This window comes from Hemitrygon akajei, chromosome 10 (assembly GCF_048418815.1).
Source record: "Hemitrygon akajei chromosome 10, sHemAka1.3, whole genome shotgun sequence".
NCBI classification, from domain to species: domain Eukaryota; kingdom Metazoa; phylum Chordata; class Chondrichthyes; order Myliobatiformes; family Dasyatidae; genus Hemitrygon; species Hemitrygon akajei.
Window position 1 is genome coordinate 38,088,035 of NC_133133.1, and position 22,407 is coordinate 38,110,441.

At 38.5% G+C, this 22,407-nt stretch overlaps 1 protein-coding gene across 3 annotated transcripts in view; it reads right to left on the minus strand.

Moving 5' to 3' along the window:
* amer1 (APC membrane recruitment protein 1) overlaps positions 1–20,527 on the minus strand; it is a 60,406-nt gene extending 39,879 nt beyond the window's left edge. Inside the window, exons 1-3 of one of the 3 annotated variants that reach the window (XM_073058042.1) lie at positions 20,435–20,522; positions 18,175–18,259; positions 5,782–8,975 (exon numbers count right to left, since the gene is read on the minus strand). In XM_073058042.1, coding sequence (XP_072914143.1) covers positions 5,782–8,869 — 3,088 coding nt within the window. In that variant the 5' untranslated portion in view covers positions 8,870–8,975; positions 18,175–18,259; positions 20,435–20,522. Of the gene's footprint in view, positions 1–211; positions 8,976–18,174; positions 18,260–20,434 lie in introns of those variants that run through there. The other 2 variants (XM_073058040.1, XM_073058041.1) reach the window with 2 other exon arrangements.
* Positions 20,528–22,407: the final 1,880 nt, after the last annotated feature.

Genomic DNA, 22,407 nt, shown 5'->3' on the forward strand with positions numbered 1-22,407 from the left:
AAACAGTACATTATATTAATGTTGCATGAAATGAAAGCCACTTTCCTTTCAAATTCAAAATAACAACAGGAAAAACTGTACATTGTAACAGCAGAGTATTCAAAACCCTCACTCTAATAAACACAAAATGAACAAAGACAATTGCATCCTCTGGGCCATTTGTCATGCTAATAAATCAGAACTCGAAGGGAAAATAAACATTCAAGTCAGGTTTTTTTTGCTCTATGGTTGAGTTTTATTTCCTCTGTACACAGTAATGTGTAAATCTTTCATGAGACGCGATAATAAATGGAAAAGTAACTTGACCATAAATATTTGGAGTACAACAGCTGGATATCAAAGACTTGACAATTTACAAAAAAATGCATTTTCCACATTTTACAGAGGCCAGTTATGTACAGCACCACATATTTACAGATATCAAATACACTAATAAGCAAATTGCCCCATTTGACAGGCACAGCTACAATGACACCTTGATGTCTGGGTTTAAAAAAATCTTTCACATGCAATAAGCTGATGAGGTTGCCTGCAGTACTTAGTGCTGGCTGCAATGACAGCTGTAATGGTCTTACTGTGACTAACCCAAAATATCTTTAAGGCACCTCAGTACATTTATGACATATGCAAGAGAGACACCACAAAGATCATTGTTGCTTTTGGAATACATACATGCCGTGCATAACAGGAAGCATGCATCAGTATTCATTACATCCAAGTGTGCAAGTAAGACAAAATTTGTAAATGCTGGCAATTTCAGTGAAACAATAAACATGGATATGCATAGGTCAGTCAGCATTTGCAAAGAACTAAGACAGGTTTAAGAAGCTTGTCAGAACTGAAGAAATAGTCACAGACATCTCATCAGTTGTTGGCACACCAGTTGTACTTTCTATTATTTTCTGCTTAATATCATCACATTTAAAACAGAGTCCTCCCATTGGCTTGAAACATCTTCATGCATTTTACCTCAGTTTACATTCAGTAATCACAGCAACCCCCCACCCCCCCAAATTTAAATTGCTATATGTAGTGTAATGGAAAAAAAATTAATCTAGTTTTCAACAGACATTTTGACCACAGCACAGATTTTAAAAACATTTAATGTAAACCAATGTAGATCAAGAAGAAAGCCATCTCAATAATGTAAAATATCTAATAGCATCATTGATCATTGTACAAGTCTAAAAGGCTAATCCAACGAATTTAGGTTTTATTAACCGGTTGCAAAAATTCTACAGAAAATAGAATTTGTCTCAACCACATCTGCAAGTACTGTTACTTTGAATTAAGTCAACATCAACTGGCAATATCAATGCCCGCAGCCTAAGACAAGGTGGAAAATGTCACTGGTACATTAAGGCAATTCTCTTGCAAGATTGGAGTTCAGGCACATTGCTGGGAGAAATTACTCAGTGCCTTATTCTGCATGCCACCATTTTACACCTGAAATAACATAGCATGCTCATGAAACAGTGAAACTTCTATTTGTACTGTTCCAATATCACTCATGTACGGAAAATATATAAAAACTAATTCTGCAAAAATTGGAGCATGTAATAATTAAGAATGTTATTTAATTGGATTACTGTTATATTTACAGTTCCTTAAGCAAGAATTAAATCACCCCTGATTAATAGCTTCAAAGGAATTAATGCTTTGCTTTTGAAATAAGGACATTTCATCATATTATATGAATTTAAAGACAAACTTGCCACAAAAAACTAAATTACAAGGATTTAGATTAATCATGTAATATTTGGAATGAACCACTGAAAACTGATTAACCTTTCCATGTAATTAAGCTGTACAGTTTTGTTTCACCAACAAGAAATTTATAATTTGTAACAAGATTTGCTGCCAGAATATCACAAATATTGAATGCAAAGCTGTAGAGGTTTAAAAAAATAGAATGGTAATGGCAGCAGATCTTTGTGATGTCCCAACTTTCCTACTTGTATTATTATATAAAGCGTGAATAAATCATATTGTTTAAAATACTCGTGTACTTGAGATGGCACAAATTACTGGAATACATGATGCTGGAAGACCTGCTTCACAAGATCCACATGTCAACACTGCACTTATTAAATAAATTCCAACTAATGACTAATCAAGTAATAAGTGATATTAACAGACTGTTAACAGCTACAGGATAGAACCCCTTACTGAAATATAAAATTAGTGCTGAAAACACCTGGCAGAACAGACAGCATCTGCAGAAAGAGAAACCATTTAATATTTCAATTCTGAGATCCTTCATAAAGGGTCCTGGACCCAAAATGTTAAGTAAATGGCTGAGAGTTTCTTGCACTTTCTGGTTTTATTTTAGACTTCTAGCAGACCTTTTTTAAAAAACTATTTTCCCAAGGTATTTTATTGGCTTTGTTAGAGCACAGTAGATGGGAATTTCAAAATATTCCAATACAGAAGGAGCAAATGATGTTCATAACACCAATAGTGAATCCTCAATTCTCTCAAAAATTTAGTCCCCTTTATTCTGAAGAGATGCTACTGATGACGGCAGTAAATGTGGGCAAATGCACACCTACTATTTATTTTACTTGTGATGCTGCCTGGAATTCAAGCTATACTTAAAATATTGACCAACTATTTATTCTTCCCTTTGTCTCCCTTCTCTTTTGAAAGTGATTTATCTCCAAACATTGACATTTTGAAAGATGTCCACAGTCCTTTAATAAATGGCATAGAAGGATGCACAATACAACTGCCTGAGCATCCGGGAAAGACGAAAATCAGAAAAATTGACAGCTTTTACATTGCTACTCACTGATGCTGAGTGTTCCTGGGCATCCTATGAATATGACAATTCATCTCCAAATTACCTATTTACGATGATCTGACAACACCCACTACATGGACTAACTGGCCACATGGATAACTGATCGAAGAATAGCAACATCCCAAAATTTGTATTGTCATCTTTGTATGAAACTTTAGGAAGGAAAGAACATTAGAAAGCACCAAGTCAAATGAATGCATAAAGTTTGCATCACAACATCGTGGCATTTTACTCAATGCCTTAGCTGGCTGGCAAAGATAAATAAGATGAAGTATAAGGAGAAGATGCATAGTGCCTGTTTTTTTGAAGAGATTGCCCAATACCAGCTACAATTCCACAGTCTCATTGTGTGTGTATTCAAGTAACAACTCGGAGATCATACAAGACACACAGGAAAAAATGTCTTGGACTAATATGCATAAATTCACAGGTGATTAAGCAGGTGTTTTCTGATAACAGTCTGGAGCAGGAATCTAGGCAATGTTTCTCTTTACCCATTTTACTCATCAGGAAGAAAAAATATTGACTTTACAGTTGTATTATGGTTATATGTGGAAAATACATTATAAAGTTGAGAGATGTACAAGTAAGAAATTTATAACCTTTGGCTTGGATGTAAAGCTTGAGAACACACAAATGAGATTTCAAGCTTGATGCTGCTGATTTGTTAAACTACTGGAACTACAATCTTGTACAATACAATTAAAGAAAATCATTCCAAATTAGGAACAATTTTTTATTTAAATTCTAACATTCATTACTTCTTTTGGATAAATTTAATCAACAAATATTGCTGAGATTTACAGGAAGCACATAACTGCATAGCTATATTTCACAACAGACAGTAGCACTATATATTACACAAAGCTCAATTCTACAAACTTTTTGATGTTTTCAGTTTTAATGAATAATTACCTCAGTTATGGAAAAAAATATTTTTCAATTAGAATATCTTTGTTTCTGACATACCTCTGGTACTTCGCACTATAATTAATCATGAGACAGGAGATGAGAGAATTAGATAAAACACCTAGCAGAAATTACTGGACAACAAGCAACAGCAACAATACATGTCTATTCAACTTTCCCTTCATTTTTTTTGAGACCTGTTAATTTGACAAATCAGATCTAGGACAATTTGCCTGCATGACTCAAGATCACATCAGGAAGGACCACTGACTATACTATTCAAGCAAATCAAATTGGAGCTTTTAAAATCAGTGTTTATAAAAATCAGAACTCAGAAATATAGAAGTAGTAAGGTTCAAAGAGGAAGTAGAGTCCAAAACTTGATTACTGGGAGGAACCAGAGGATAATTAATACTCAACATTTTTTTATTGACTGGAAGGCTACTTGTCTTGGGATTCCAGAGCACTAAATAAATCCTTTACTTTTTGTGATGCCTGCAAAAACCTAAAATTAAATGCAACATAATTTAGAAATCTGCAAAAAGAAAATATAATGATGTACAAATATCAAAGTCTGAATGGTACACAGAATGATTCTAATCTCAACAGGAAGTTCGAAAAGATTAGGTAATTAGAAATTTATAATTGAGAATAATTACTAATAGTTCAGAAGGGATTTTGACTGCTCTAAAGTACAATAGTGGTAGTAAAACTCACACTTAAAAAAAGTTCTTGTAAGAACACATGATTTGCCACACCTTACAAAACTAGGAGCCAAAAACAAGCAAGCCTGACAGCACTTTATTGGCTGTAAGGGATTCAACGGTCTGAAGAGCTTCCTTTACACGTTTTTAAGATTCACATGCAAGTGCAATAATTCTTGGCTAAGTATATATATATATATATATATATATACATATATATATATACACACACACACATATATATTTAGCACAATTATTAAACTAACCTGGCAATTAGCAGTTTTATTTAAATTAGGTAGCCAAGTAAAAGCTCTCATGGAAAGAAAGCTGATAGCCCTGACTCGAAAACCCATAACGAAGTAGAAACTCATTAATACCCAGTTTATCAGATTCTGAAATCCAGATTAATGTTTACTCAATTAGAATGAGTATCAACCTGTACAAAAAAAACTCAATTTATGGAAAAGTAGGCTGAAAAATACATTTAAAATTCCCGTAGTTAATTGCAAAATAAAAGTTTGAATTCCAACTTTTAAACAGTCAAGTTTGGTTAATTTTAGCCATCCCGATACTTCCGCATCATTACAGCAGCAGCTTACACCAAAGTAATGAAAATGCTCTTAATATATAAACCACGTAAATTGTTTAACAAAAATCATGCAATTCACATTCTAAAAATGCTACAGTTACTGGTTCACTAATACTTTTTATAAAAGAATATTATTCAAAGCCTTTGGTGAATACAAAACACTGTGAATTTACAAATTGGTAATATAACCAAAAAAACCCTCAGGCAACACAGCTTTCTCTAGCAGTTTTCTCTCCACATAATAAGTTAAAAGATTACACATCCATAAGTAGTGTTTCTATTCCACCCTTCAGGAAGTTCCACACTAAAGGGCACTTATTTTTTCCTTGAAACATAATATTATTGGCAGCTGTGTAATGGCCAGTAAGATCCAGACTGCGCTTCAGACTTCATCTTATTTGAATGAAAGGGAGATAGTACCCGAGCAATCTCTCCAGTGCCACATCCTTTACCAGCAAGTTCAGAATCAGAATACCTAGTCAAGGATGCAATTTTACAGAAATCTTCTTCCCCACTTTCCTTTAAGGAAACACATACCCCTTTGCCAGTAGTGTTTTCTCTTGAAGAACTATAAACACCCGTCTGCAATGCAAAATCATCATTTTGTAATGGTAGATGAGAGGGTCTAACCAATTTTCGTGAATTATGAGGCATCTTATTGTTAATTACGGGTCCCAGATTGCAGTTACAAGTTGGCTGATTTTGAGTTGCCTGTTTAGCTACATTAGATTTACAGTGTAAACACAAATCCCCAGTCCAATTAGTGTGCTGCTTACCCAAGTCTGTTTCAGAAGGACATAAAGAATTAAATGATGCATTTCTCTTATCTGCAGACACAGGTTCTTCCCTGTATTTGGCGAGCTGCTGTCCAGACCAATGCAAACTATGTGCAGTCTCTGGGGTTTCCAAAGAAACAATTTGACTACTTCGTTTGCCAAACCAGTGACAAGCAGATCCTTTCCTGCCATCCCATTCATACGGAGGAACATCAGGAGACTGTGGGGTGCTCTTTGATGCCGCTGTGACCTTTGACAGATACAAATCAGTAAGTTCAGATTCTAAGCTGTCGGTATCAAGAGACCTGCTCCTTCTGCTAACTGATAATGGAGCTGGCAGTGAAGGATTTAGTTTATAAAGACTGCTATGCCGTGGAAGACTGGCAGCCCCCCAGCAAGTGCCAAGGGAAGTAGTCTGGGTACAACTTGGAAACATTCTGTCGTCACAATGGTGATATTTCTCCAAGTAACTGTTATCAAAGGCCTCATAAGATGCAGAGATTTCCTCGTCCAAGACCATTTCACTCTGCTGGTCACATTCCTCCTCATTCTCAACATCGACAACATCAAAAGTTACCATAGCTGGCAAAGCATGTATATCCTGTGTGAGTTGAGATCCTGAATCAGAATTCCCAAGGCTTTCAGAAAGATTGGGATAAAGTTTTCTGTTAGCTGTGAATTCAACTAAAGCCTGTGAGTAGTTGATGGCTTGTTCAAATTTCTCTTCAGTTTTTCTCATTTCTCTACAATCAGAAGAGCTTCCAATTAATTCATTGACTACTCCATTGGCTCCTGTGCTGGTCTGAACCAATTTCTTCAAACTGTGATTCTCACTGTTTTTCATTTGTTGGCCCCATTTACCACTGTTTTCATTTTTGCATTCTTGTGTACAACTTGCTCTAGACATATTATTGTGAAGTTTTGTCAAGCTGTAGTTTTCACACACACTCCGCTTACACATCAAGTATTTATTATCAGTTTCATCCGGACATAATCTTTGGATTTTTGTCCAGTTCTGCCCATCAGCTGCCTCTGACAAGTACTCAGCTTTCACTTTTCCATTTTTGTTCAGACTATTTGAAATAAAAGGTTCTGCGCACACAGCAGCTTGATTTTTGGCAATAACACCAAGAGCATCGGCGCCAATTTTACTAAATTCAGTTTCAAGTAGATTACCAGAGAACGCTTCCTTTCCTCTAACAGAGAAGTCTTTTATAAAAGTCATTTTCCCATTTGACTCCCAACAAGTCAACTGTTGCTGTAGGTGGGCTATTCTGATCTCACCTTCCTGAACAAAATTAAATTTTTCTTGTTCTGAAGGAATCATAATGTTCTGTTTAGTTGGAATACAAGGAATATTTGTATCCACTGGCAACGAAAAGCTTAAAATGGATGTAAGTGAGGCACCTAGTGAAGGTGGCTTGGTTTCGAAAGATTGCTCATCACTTGGTGGAGAATTTATAAGACTATCATTCTGCTCAAAGAGTTCATACAAGGCATCTCCACTATAGCTATCCCTTGGAAGTCTTCCATTTTTACTTTCACTAATGCTGTCTGCACCTTCCTCCTCATGTCCTGGGGTGGTAGAGTCATAATAACCTTCATCACTATTTGGTGCCGATTCCTGATGGTCACTCTGTGGTGTCACCAGCTCACTACTATTGATTGCACTATCAGTGATACCTCGCAGAGCACAAGGATCTGACAGGTTAATATGCAAAGCAGAATGCTCCACATCACTGGGTGATCGCAAACACTCACCACCATCTTCTGCTATATTTTGGCTGCTATCAAACACTGTCGCTGTCCCTGTTGCTTTCTCCCATAGCACTTTAAGATATTCATCTTCAACCTCATCCGGAGTTGCCATTTCTTCCCCACCACCCTGATAGGTAACCAAACACGAGCTCCGTTTCCCAGCTGTTCTACTCCTCTCACCCGATACTGTGCTTTCAGCGATGCTATCATCGTCATGGTCAGCAATAATGTCCCCACAGCCTGTTAGAGAGTCAAAGCTCTTCAGTGAAGTCACATCACCAAAAATCAAGCTGACTTGATCAAAAGAATGCACAGATGGTGGGTCATGATCTATGCAATTAGGTTTCACAATATCAGGCATGCTACCAAAACCGGAGTTTAGATTAGAAATAGCACTACCAGGCTTCCTATTTAATGCCTTAGTTTCGCCCACACTGACCTTCCTTACCTCCGCAGCAGATGTCTCAAACTCATTCCTCTTATTCCTCGTGCTATTTTCAATTTTTAAAGCACCTGAATCAGAGAAAGAACTTGTACTATTTGCAGTTCCAATTTTATCTGCTGGATTGCTTGCTTCTGTATAGTTCATTTTACATGAAGGCTTCAGGTTTAGCTCCACCATTCCCTTTTTAAATTCAACCCCGATGACTTGTTCTCCTGCGGCCGGTTGTTCTGTATGTGCAAAATCATCAGCAGCATAGTTACTGTCCTGTGGGTCTCCTTTCGCAGAATCAACAGCTTTGTTCTTTTTGTGACGTCTGATGCTATTAAAGAGACCCCTCAGGCCCTTCTTCGACCTCCTCTCATTTGAGGGCTTATCTGTGTTTCGTTTGTGAGCAAAACATTCAGAGTTCTCCAATTCTACAGATTCACTTTTATGGAAATCAGAGCTGATGTTGTTATCTAGTGCCAAGTGCTCACTTTTAGAGCCACGCAAGCTTCTTGATGCTGCAGAGCTCCAACCAGATGAATCATTGTATCCACCCCACACAGTATCAAGTCCTTCTTTTTGATTAATGTCCAAAGCCACTTCACTTATGCCATTGAGAGTTTTGCTTTTTGTGATTCCCTTTTTGGAGAATCCCTTTACTTGTCCTTTGTTCTTAATAGTGAAAAAGCTAGGTAGTGCACAAATGCTCTTCTTTCCTCCAAACAATTTAAAAGCAGTTTTCTTAAGCTTCCCAGAAGACTGTTCCGTATCAGAGGCATCAGTACAGTCGTATGGTGCAAGCACAGCTGCTCCCAGGATCTGGCTCCCTCTGGCAAGTTCCCCACGGCCAGGAGACAAAGCCTTTGTTCCGGCTGTCTCTTCACTGCTGCCAGTTTCCATGACAACTGTGTCTATACACAGGTGCAATCAGCTGTAAATTAGATCAGTTGCACAACGACCCACAACAACTCCACAAAGTCTGTATACCTGCTCAACCACCATCATCCTACAAGGAAAACAAAGAAAAAATTAGATTCTAAACAAAGGCAGCAAAACTTTGTTTTTAATGTCATTTCTGTTTTATAACATTCCTGACACCTTCAGAGTGTGGTCATATTATAAAAAGAAGAAATATCATCAGCTTGGGAGATTCACTTCCTTGGGATAGAGAAGTATAATTTAATAGAAGATCTCCAGTCAATGAAAAGCATAACGGAAAGACAATGACAATTAAACATGGAGACAAAACAAAAACATACTTCCATAAACTAATTTATTTTCCCTACTCGGTCAAGCTTTCCCCCTGTGGTAGGACTGTATATTCCATCTTTCACCCAAAAAATGTAATTATGCCTTGACATTAAATATTAAAGAGCTATTCAATTGCACACTTCGTTATAGTGAAGTTTGATCTCAATGTTCAAGCGGTTTTACATTTTAACTGATTCACCAAACAAAATTATGAACAATCTACACAACCCACCCACCCTCACTAAATTCCTAGTCTCTCAACTTTGCTATTGTCTGAAACCTTACAATTCAAATTTGACTTGGTTTCGGATATATGAATTTTCAATAAGTAACAGAAGCCAGCAATGTTATAAGTAACGCTGCATTTACAAAGATGAGCCATGTGAAAAAGATGTTCACACAAGGAAATCTGCAGATGCTGGAATTTCAAGCAACACATACAAAATGCTGGTGGAACGCAAGAAGCCAGGCAGCATCTATAGGAAGTACAGTCGACATTTTGGCCTGAAACACCAACTGTACTTCTTCCTATGGATGCTGCCTGGCCTGCTGCGTTCCACCAGCATTTTGTGTGTGAAAAGGATGTTCAGCACCTTTAACTCACAACATTTAGGCCATAAATGGCTGCAAATTGACAAGTACTCACAAATTTTGTGAAGACACAACAGAAAAACAGGACAGAGTACACAACATACAACATTTACAAAGGAAAACACGAGGAAATCTGCAGATGCTGGAAATTCAAGCAACACACACAAAATGCTGGTGGAATGCAGCAGGACAGGCAGCATCTATAAGGGGAAGCACTGTCGATGTTTCGGGCCGAGACCCTTCGTCAGGACTAACTGAAAGGAAAGATAGTAAGAGATTTGAAAGTAGGAGGGGGAGGGGAAAATGCAAAATGATAGAAGACCGGAGGGGGTGGGGTGAAGCTAAGAGCCAGAAAGGTGATAGCCAAAAGGGATACAGAGCTAGGCCAGAAAGGTGACAAAGCCTCATAACCAATATGCCTCAACTCAAAAGTGCACGTCTCTGTCACTTGTTTTCTTTTCCTGGAGTTCCAAGGTGGAGTGAAACATGAGAATTTTAAAATCACAATCTTAACAGGGTGCTTAGGACATGAATTGCCAGGCCTAAATAACTGTGGCAACATTAATTCACACCAATCCATATCAATCCAGCAATTTCATGTAATGCGATGAACTTCAATCTGGAGACACACAGTTTGACTGTGTGGCTCACAGCAAAATGGAACAAAAATCATCCAATGTCTTGTTTTTAACTAAACTTACTCTTTCCCTTTGTTTCAGGTTGTAATTTTACAATCTAATAACAGCTTGCGTTAGTTTTCAGCAGTTTCAGGAGCATTATAAACTGCACCAATCCTATTCCCTCACAACAAAAAAGCAGGCCATTTTCACTTCTCCCATTACCCAAGCACCAACACCTCCCACCTTTCATCAATTCAAAAAGCAGCAGAGTGTAACATTTGAGAAACTGATCTGTGAGACAGATGAAAATGTTATTCTTCTCCAAATGGGAAAGCAGTAGAAGTAATACAACACTCAATTGCTTCCACAGAGACAAAAGGTGTGTGTCTGTATTAATTAACTACAGGTTGAGTACCACTCATACGAAAAGTTATGTCACAAATGGAAAATTCCGCGAGGTGCTGGGAAGGTTCCGAGGCAATGCACGGGTCTCTGCACACTAAGGTTTCTGCACACCACAGACAGTTCTGAAAAGTGACCCAACATAGGTAAAGAACAAAAATAGAAAAACATTGCATTAATCAAAAATGAAGTTCTCAACTGTATTTTGAAAGAGTGGACTCATTAGCATTGGAGTGAACATATGCTGCTGAGTGGTATGTTGATCATGAAACAAGCAAAGATGATGAACTGAAAATTGAAAGCTGGTTGTAGAAATTTAAGAAAAAGCATGGAGTTTTTTTTAAGATTTGTGGTGATAAAGCAGCAGAGAAATTCATTGATAAGCTTGCCATTATCATCGCTGATGAAAATCTCACACACTGAACGGCTATATCAGTACACGTGTGATGAACAACTTTAAGACAAAGACTGAATTTGTGCTACCAGTAAGCAGAGTTGGAAATGACAGTGATCCTAAGCTATCTCATTATATATTCCAAAATTTAAAATAAAAATCGGAAACATTTCCAACCTCAAGCATTTCAGGTAAGGGGTACTCAACCTGTACTATAATACCTAGTGCATGCCAACCAGCTAACAGAAAATTTCAATAGAAAAGGCATAGAAATTGATGATGGAAATGCAGTAAAACAAAATCTCAGTAGACAAGGTAGTGAGGAAGGTGCATGGCATGCTTGCCTTCATTAGATGTGGCATGGAGTACAAAAGTTGGGACGTCATGTTAAGTTGGAAAGGGCACTGTAAGAACATAGCTGGAGTATTGTGAGCAACTCTATAGATTGCTTCCAGCACTGGAGGGCTTGAGTTATGAGGACAGACAGAATGGACTGCTGTTTTCCCTGCATCAAATGAGGCAAAGGAGTGACCTTACAAAATCAAAGTCGAGTAGATTTTATTATCATATGCGCAAGTACATTTAAGCTCATAGTGTTGGACTTCAGGCTTCTGTACCTCCTGTCCAGTGCTAGCTGCAAGAAGATAGCATGGCCAAAATGGTGGGGATCTTTAATAATGAGCGGTGCCTTGTTGAGGCAGTGCCAAAAGTGGGGAGGCATGTGCCTGTAATGTACAGGGCAGAGTCTGATACTCTGCAGCTTCTTACATTCCCGAGTTCAGATTACTGGACTAGACCATGATACAGTCAGTCATGATACATTCAAGTAAACATCTGCAGAGGTTTGTTAAGAGTGTTCAGCAACTTGCTGAAACTTTTTAACTTCCAAAGAAAACAAAGACACTGACACACTTTCCTTATAAATACAAATGTGTGCTGGACCCCGGACAGGTCATCCAATCTGTTAACAGTCAAGAATTTAAAGCTGCTGATTCTCTCTACCCCCAATGCCTCAATGCAGAGTGGCACATGTTTACCTTCCTGAAGTCAATCAGTACTTTAATTTTGCTGACATTGAGCAAGAGGTTGTTATTGTGGCACCACTCAACCAGGTGTCCTATCTCACTCGGATAAGCCGACTTATTGCCACCCGTGATGTGTCAAACAGCAGCAGTGTCATTGGCAAATATACAGACTGCGTTGGATATGTGCATAGCTACACAATCACATCTGCAGAGCAGAGCTAAGCAAGCAGCACTGAGGTGAACCTGTGTTGATAATCAGCAAGGAGGAGATGATGGTTCCAACCCTTACTACTTGAGGTCTGCCAATCAGGAAGCTGACTGTCAAGATGCAGAGGGAGATACAGAGGTCCACATCTTGAAACTTTACACGTTTTGATAGATCATGGGGTAGATCGTCAAAGCCTTTTTCCTACCCTAGGGAATCTACAACTAGAAAGAACAGTTATAAGGTGACAGCGGATAGGCAAGTACAATTACAATATTTAAAAGACATTTTGAAAACTACTTGATCAGGTTTAGACTAATATGGACCAAATACAGGAAAATGAGACTCCTCCGAAAGCATTGTGGTTGGTATGGATGAGTGGGACAAAGGTCATTTTTCTGTACTCTATGACTGAAGTATTTATACTACATACACCATACTACATGTTGCCATAAATTCATAATTACCAATAGATGTACATTTCCTTGGAAGTGCCTGGTACATGCTACCTGGGGTGGTAGGAGAGGCAGAAACTCTGGAAATGGTCCGGCCGAAGGGTTTCAACCCGAAACGTTGACTGCACTCTTTTCCTAAATGCTGCCTGGCCTGCTGGGTTCCTCCAACATGATGCGTGTGTTGCTCAGAAACTTTCAAGAGATGTTTAAATAGGCACATTAATGAGAGGAAAATTGAAGATGCACATTGTGTAGGCTGAGGGGAATACTTGGGTTGTTCATTTGATTACTAATTTAATTGATTCAGCACAACACTGTGGTCCAAAGGGTCCGTTCCTGTGATGTACAGTTCTATATTCTATGTTTTAAAAAATTACTTGTAACAAATGAGTCCTAAAGGATCTCAGCCTGAAACGTGGACTGTTAATTTCTCTCCAGAGATGCTATCTGACCTGCTGAGTTCTTCCAGCATTGTGTGGGCGTTGCTTAATAGTTCTCAATTCTATGGTAGCAAGTATAATCATGCTACAATTCAGGATTTTTGAGTAGAAGCAGCCCAGAAATATTAAAAAATTGTACCATGGGATAAATAATCTGACTGACCATGAAGTTGATGTGTTTTTAAAGTTTTGCTGATTTCACTTCCCCCCACACCCAAGATACAGATCCACTGCTAAAACAGCTATTCATTAAATGCAAAAGTATAAATAATATGCAGGGAGGCTGGGTAGGGGTTAACAACATCACACATGGGGTTACCTTAAGTGATATGTTCCCTTTGCCAGCCTAATTATAGGAAAAATACCAACTGTCACAAAACACAGGATGCTGTCAAAGTACTTCTACACTGGTAAAATGTCAAAGACAACATACAACTGGTCATGACAACAACATGACAATGAACAAACTATTGATGTTGATTGTGTGATAAATATTGGCTAGGCTACCATAATCCTCTCATTCAACCAAAATTGTGCCATTCAATCTTTTACAATCACCTCCACGAACAGACAGGCCACAGATTAAAGCAGAATGCGATCAAGATTGCACAAAACTAATCTCAACATTTCACGAGGAAGATTGAAATAGGAGAATTAAATACAAGCAGAAATACTACCATTTAAAAAGGGCTTCAAGGTTGTGCCTTTAGAAAAGAATATCAAAGTAGCCAAGTTATGATAGAAAATAGCAGAGGAGTGGGGAGCTTTGAGAGTGGAAGGATTTAGCTGGAATATCAATTTGAAGAAGAAGGGCTTTAGTCCCAAAGGATTATGTCCAGCTGCAGGTCCCAATTGCTGCCACGGTGAGAGCTCAGATTGAACCAAGATCATGAGCCATACCAAGAAATGAGTTTATCGAATAAATCATCAGGGGTCCTTTTACTGTAAATAAACAATATTAAAGGTGTTAATAAAACACAAAGGACTAGCATTAAGCTGATGAGGCAATGAAATGAATACACTAATATCAACTGTCAAGTTCATTAGCAATTTATCACGGTGATGTTAACAAATCCTCTGGTTCATAATGTAAAGTTTCTTGCAATTCGGTGGCTCCTTTTTCCAAATGACATAAATTAATCAAACTGAATTTGAGATCATCAAAGCAGTGGGATTATTGATTCTTAGTAATATGCTAAAAGCAACAGATGCCAGTGCAAACTGAAATAACCTTTAAACAACAGAGCTAAAGATCCACAATTTTAAATAAATTTGATGGGTATTACAAACCCCATTTCCAGAAAAGTTGGGATATTTTCCAAAATGCAATTAAAACAAAAATCTGTGATATGTTAATTCACGTGAACCTTTACTTAACTGACAAAAGTACAAAGAAAAGATTTTCAATAGTTTTACTGACCAACTTAATTGTATTTTGTAAATATACACAAATTTAGAATTTGATGGCTGCAACACACTCAACAAAAGTTGGGACAGAGGCATGTTTACCATTGTGTTACATCACTTTTCCTTTTAATAACACTTTTTAATCGTTTTGGAACTGAGGATACTAATTGTAGTAGATTTGCAATTGGAAATTTTGTCCATTCTTGCTTGATATAAGACTTCAGCTGCTCAACAGTCCGTGGTCTCCACTGTCTGATTCTCCTCTTCATGATGCGCCATACATTTTCAAGAGGAGATAGATCTGGACTGGCAGCAGGCCAGTCAAGCACACGCAGTTCTGTGTCTACAAAGTCACGCTGTCGTAGCCTGTGCAGAATGTGGTCTGGCATTGTCCTGCTGAAATAAGCATGGACGTCCCGGGAAGAGAGGTCGTCTTGATGGCAACATATGTCTCTCTAAAATCCTAATATACGCCTCAGAGTCAATGGTACCTTCACATACATGCAACTCACCCATGCCGTGGGCACTGATGTACCCCCATACCATCACAGATGCTGGCTTTTGCACATTTCACTGATAACAACCAGGATGGTCGTTTTCATCTTTGGCACGGAGAACTCGACGCCCATTTTTTCCGAAAACTAGCTGAAATGTGGACTCATCTGACCACAGTACACGGTTCCACAGTCTTTCAGTCCATCTGAGATGAGCTCGGGCCCAGAGAACTCGCCTGCATTTCTGCATAGAGTTTATGTATGGCTTCCTCTTTGTGTAATACAGTTTCAAGTTGCATTTCTGGATGCAGCGACGGACTGTTAAGTGACAATGGTTTTCCGAAGTACTCCTGAGACCAGGTGGCTATAATTGTCACAGTAGCATGACGGTTTCTTAGGTAGTGCTGCCTGAGGGCTTGACGATCACGCGCACTCAACAGTGGCTTCCGACCTTGCCCTTTACACACTGAGATGTCTCTGAATCTTTTCACAATATTATGTACTGTAGATGTTGAAAGACCTAAATTCTCTGCAACCTTGCGTTGGGAAATGTTCCTTTTGAACTAACAATTCTCTCATGAATTTTGACACAAAGGGGTGAGCCACGACCCATCCTTGCTTGCAAAGACTGAGCCTCTGATGGACGCTACTTTTATACCCAGTCATGATACCTCACCTGCTACCAATTAGCCTCCTTAATGTGGAGTCTTCCAAACCGGTGTTACTTGAATATTCTGTGCACTTTTCAATCTTATTTTAACTCTGTCCCAACTTTTGTTGAGTGTGTTGCAGCCATCAAATTCTAAATTTGTGTATATTTACAAAATACAATTAAGTTGGTCAGTAAGACTATTGAAAATCTTTTCTTTGTACTTTTGTCAGTTAAATAAAGGTTCACGTGAATTAACATATCACAGATTTTTGTTTTTATTGCATTTTGGAAAATATCCCAACTTTCCTGGAAATGGGGTTTTTATATACAAGTAAACACTGCAAAAGGGAGGCTGGAAATAATTACAATGATAAATATTACAAATCTAAAAAACTGTATACCCCAACATGTATAAGCCTAAAGACAACACCATCATGAGCATATTCACATAACTGCTATCAATAAATTTACAAAGAAACACTCTGTCCTCCAACAGAAACCAGGATCTAAACTTATTTTGAAAATGTTTGCATCACTAGGTAAAATATGGCTATTTTAATATCAACAGAAACTAAATGAAAAATTTGGAATCACAACAAATTATTTATTAAAAGGCTAAAACAAAAAAAAAGATGGTGGAAATATGAAATAAAACAGAAAATTATGAAAATATTCAGATGAGGTAACAAACATGAAAAAGTAAAACATTTCAGGACAATTCATCTCATCTGAGAAAGATTTCAGCCTTTCTTTTTGAAAGGCAAACTTCCCAAATTGAGTTATACAGCAACAATCCTAAAGACCAGCAAGAAGCAATCAAAGTGAAATCCACAATTATTGGTTAAGGAGTATGTGATTTTTGGGGAAACTGAGAGCGGGGGTTTGGTATCAAACTTTTTAAATGTGGTAAGTGTCAAAGTACAAAGATGGCCCACCTTCTACACCCTGCACCAACAATACAAGGCCTGAACACTGCACTCCTCAGTCATTTCAGGTCAACACCCTCCAGATTCCACCCCCACCAACTGAAACCATCAGATGCAATCAAGGAGTGTTCCTTCTTTCCAAAGGCCACCAGTTAGATCTGTGCACAAGGGACCCTGCAAGGAACACTGTAAAAATGTCACGTGGAAAAGTAAACTGTAAAAGGAAATCTTACAAAAGACAGTTAAAATGCACAAGCAGAGTCTGCAAGTATGTTTTCAATGGCTAACTTGACAGCATCATCAGGTCACTTGAGGTACACCCATTCTTCTCAAAAAGAGCATTTTAAAATTCCACCACATTTTTGTTTGCCTAGAAATCTGATAGCTGACCAATCAGTATTGTTTTTTTAAACCTCAAGCATTTTGGTTATTATTGACTTGACTCTGGGTTCTCATACCCTCATATTCATAAAATTCTGTGTTTTAAAACACTTACTCAAGTGTCAGCTGAGGTATCAACTGGCGAATGAACTTCCAGCTTAAAGTTCAACAACAGCTTCTATCTAAGGAAAGCTAATTTGACAGGATGTGTCTGATATTGCAATTGCTACAAGTATTTCTACTTTTGGCTGGACTTCCCACTTGGGATGTTTCAATCTCCAAGACTGGCTCCATATCCAAACAGGTGTCTTGCATCAAAAGCTACTGACTCTCCAGAAGTGGTAGAAGGGAGAATAGAGAACTTGGGCACAAATATAATATTAGTAAAGCCTGATGACTTCTGGTCATAACAACAGTATGTATTAGACCTGCTACTTATATTTTAGAAACCTTTAACATTAGGCTAACAACAACAAAAGACCAATTACATTGCAAAATAAAGTATTTCCTGGTGGCTTTTGTCACTCCCCCATCCTCTTTCAGCTTTCCTGCAGTCCTGGAAGAAAAATGTTCATTCCAACACAAAATCACTATCACTAAAATAAAAGCCATCACTGCCTACAGGTAGGACTACAGTACCATTAAATCCTCAATGCGAGATTCCATAGCGAAACCTCACTTGTCAGAACAAAGGTGTTCTGTTGCTTGTGAAGAGCTGCAGGTATCTAAAATAGGATAGTATCATTATCAAATCAAGGAATACATTAACCTACTAAAACCCAAGAGGATGTAGGATCTATCTGGTTTTTAAAAAATTACAGGATAATCTTGGGGAACTACAGAAAATCTAAATTTTGTTAACCATCCATTATAATAGGCAAGAAAACGATGGATTAACTGCTGCCTTGTCACCAATTGAAACAAATAACACATTTCAACAAAAAAAAAAGACAGGTAACAACCTTCATCTTCATGATTTCTTTATATCCAGGTATTTGATGACTTCACCAAAACTTGAGTTTCATGGCAATAGCTTGTTAATTGCCCCTATAAACCAAAAAAGTTCAAGAAATTGTTGGTCAGTGATACATACAATATAGTACAGTAGTTAATAAAATGTAGTTCATAACAATGCCAGAACTGCAGTGTCAGCAACACTGTCAGTCACATCCACAGACAGCTATGGCAACCTCTGCCCAAGACTACAACAAATTGCAGTTACAAATACAGCCTAGTCTATGTCAAAAACCACTGATTCTGTCAACAGTTCCCACTGCCTCGGGAAAGCAGCAAACATAATAAAAGAACCCTCCCACCCCATTCTCTCTTCTCCACTACCCCCCCCCCCCATCTTCAGGCAGAAGATACAAAAGCTTAAGAATACATACCATCAGGCTCAAGGACAGCTTCTATCCCATTGTTATAAGATTCGTGAATGAACCTCATGTACGATAAAGATGAACTTTTGATCTCTCAATTTACCCTGTCACTTTCTATTGTCTCTGTGCTACACTTTCTCTGTAACTGTAAAACTATACTCTGCAATCTGTTACTGTTTTCCTTTTGTACGACCTTTATGTATGGAAAGATTTATGTGAATGAATTGCAAACAAATCTTTCCTTTCTATCTTGGTACATGTGATAATAATAAACCAATTTGTGTTATGCATCTTTGCTAGCTAGAATTATGCGAATGTATTGAAACCTAGCAATCTAATGTAAAATCACTAAACAACAGAACTTAAATATATAGTGTGAGAAAGATTAATTACTACATTTAAATTAATGTCTCTATAAACAGGAAGGCAGGGCTAGCAATACCCCTTGTTTAAACAAGGTTAAATAAGTTTAGGGGACTAAAATCTTAATGATCTTTGTGTGAGGTGCATCCAAGACAGCATAATGAGGTCTCTGGACAAAGTGTGTTCACCTTCACAAATTACCAGATCTGATTGGACAAGTGTCTTGGGGATATAAACATAACTATTAGCAACCCTACTCATCTCTCCACACCCCCACTTCACTCCCCTATTCCACACCATTCCTAAAAAACATAATAGCCTTAGCATTTAAATTGTGTATACTTTCTGGGTTTAGGATTTCTATTGTACAAGTAATGTACTGACGTACCATATTACGTATGCTAAAACTACTCTGCAACAATTGCTGATCAAAGCATTTCAGTATTTTTTAATAAATGCAAAACAATTTACCAATGAATAACTGTGTTGACATCCCTGATTCAAGTTTTGGCTATCTGATCAAACTATTAAAAGCACATCTCCTCACAAGTTATAATCATAAAAATGAAAAGAATTTTGAATTCATACTAGCTTTCACACAAAGCTATGGCACTCCGTCCTCCCAGCCAGTGATAATAATGTTGTTCATTAAGTTTCATGTATTCTATACCGGCAAAGTCAAGTTTATTGTCATATGGACAAGTACATGAATGCGGGGTACAATTTTTTTTAAAATGTACCTCCAGCAGCTTCTTGGCATATAGCAGCATCCACAAGCACAAATTAAAACACTTACCGTATTAATTTATGCTCAAATTTCAATTCTACTAATCTCTAACATCTAGCGAACACTACACAATACCACGATATTCAACAGTTTACGCACATAATTCCTTACAATGAACAGATAAACATTCAGATGAATATTCTGAGGGGAATGTTTTTCTAACAATTCTGCTGGAGCTGGGCACCCGCACGCAGCAACGCCATTGGCAACCAGATGATCATCAACTTAACCTCAGATTCCAGACACTTTAAAGAATGCTTGGCTCCTCACCAAGATACAGCAAAGAAACCACTGGGTTTCTTTGGCACACTGGCACTAAAGCAAGAAACATCTCCCTCTCAGTTAAAACTCCTCCCTCCAGACTCCGGGTACAATAGAAATTTCATACAATTGCCCTGATTACATTGAATTGAGTGAAATCTTGAAGGGGGTAAATGCGGGAACGAATCCGCCTGTTGATGATACTGATGGAAAGTTTCAGGAGTCGCTGTGGTGGGTGGTGCTGAGAGAAGCAGCTTGCGGTTCCCTCGCAGCCTCACCTGCGGAGGGGCTCCCTGCTCGGCATCGCATTCCCAGGCGCTGCCCCGGCTCCGGGCCTGCTCCAGCCCAGCCCGGGTGAGAAGCCCCACATTCCCATTAACGCAGAGCCCCCAAGTGCCCTCACTCTGACCCTGCTGGCCATCTGTCACTCACCTCCTGCGCCGAGATACCACTCAACTTCAGCGCGCCGACCCCAGAACCACTTCAAGCCACTCGGCCTCAGTCAGGCCTTCTCTTTGACGACGCCCAATCCATAACTGACAGTCCGTCGCGTCCAATCAGCAGCGCGTTCGGCCTGCCAATCTGGGTGCTGTAGGCGGGCTTTCCCGTCTGCCGCAATTCCATGCAGAGAATGGCAAAACGGCGACCTGCGAGACGATCAATAGAGTGGGGTGATGCAAACGGAGAGGGTCAAATAGGGTTAGTGCAGGGAAGGACAATAGATAAAATTCAATGAAGAAGAGCTTTGGTCAGTGTGGACAAGAAAACGATCAACAGAGGGAAACTATAAACTGTATCAATGCAGACGAGCAGGAGAGAGGTGGCAAAGTGGGTCAGTGCCGACACGGAAAACAGTGCGAAGCCAAACAACATCATAAGTAACAGGGAGTTACAAGGAGGGTCCGCTCAGACAATAGTCATAGAGAAAGGCTAAAATCGGTCAGTGCATGTCGGGAAAGTACAGCTAAACGTGAAAAATGCAGACCAGGGCAATAGGGAGGATTCAAACTGGACGAAATGCAGACAAAGAAAAAGAGGGTCTTAGTGAAACAAAGTGTACGTATTCGATCGGATGTTATTAGATAGTTGTGCTGGAAAATTCAGTCTTTTGATAGTAAGGGTTAATAGTGATGGAAAGGGACGAGCTGGGAATGTTAAAAGCAGAGTTTCATGTTCAAAGACACATAAAACATAGAGCAGGAAATTACTGGCTTAAATGCTTAAAGCCAAATTGGATGGATTGTGTGCAATATTGTACACAAAGGAATGTGTGCTATTATTTCTCCCGAGAAACAATCGGGAATCCATTGTTTTCCGAGAGAGCAGTATCATGACAAGTATAACTACAATTTGCTTGATGAATGGTCTGAAGAGCCAAAACAATAAGGTTATATGACCATAAAATCAAAACATGATGCTACTCCCTCTACAATTGAATAACGTATCTTGGCTGAGAGCCAAGAAATTGGCTGTGACTAATTTAGTAAAAATTATATTTTTGAACTGCAGGAAGAGAAATAAAAGGTGCATTCACTGTTATTATGTTTATTTATATCGAGCAAGAGTTGGAAGCATGAGCAGAACTGAGATACTACAGGAGCAAAGCCAAGAAGATCCTGACAGGTCCTGATAAAAAGGAGGTGGAGAGAATGCTGCTGCTGCTGCTGGAGAATCTAGAACTTGGAGTCACAGTCAAAAATGAAGTTTCTCCCATTTAATGAGAAATGAGACAAACATTTTCCCTCAGAGGATTACGAATATTTGGAATACATAGTGTCATAGAAAACTATAGCACAGAAGCAGGCCCTTCGGTCCATCTAGTCTGTGCTGAGCCATTTAAACTGCTTATTTCCATCGACCTGTACCGGGTACCATAGTACTCCATACTACTACCATCCATGTACCTATCCAAACTTCTCTTAAACTTTGAAATCAAGCTCGCATGCACCACTTGTCCTGGCAGCTTGTTCCACTCTCTCACGATCCTCTGAGTGAAGAGAGTTTCAGTCATGTTCCCCTTAACCCATGATCTCTCCTTGTCCCACCAAATCTCAGTGAAAAAAGCTTGCTTGCATTTACTCAATCTATACTATTCATAATTTTGTATATCTCTATCAAATCTCCCCTCAATCATCTATATTCCAAGGAATAAAGTCCTAACCTATTCAATCTTTCCTTATAACTCAGGTCCTTCAGACCCGGCAACATCCTTGTAAATTTTCTCTGTACTCTTTCAAACTTATTTACTTCTTTCCTGTAGGTAGGTGACCAAAACTGCACACAATATCTCAAATTAGGCCTCACTAATGTCTTACAGAATTTCAACATAACATTCCATCTTCTGTACTCAAGACTTTGATCTATGAAGGCCAATGTGCCAAAAGATTTCTTTACAACCCTATCAA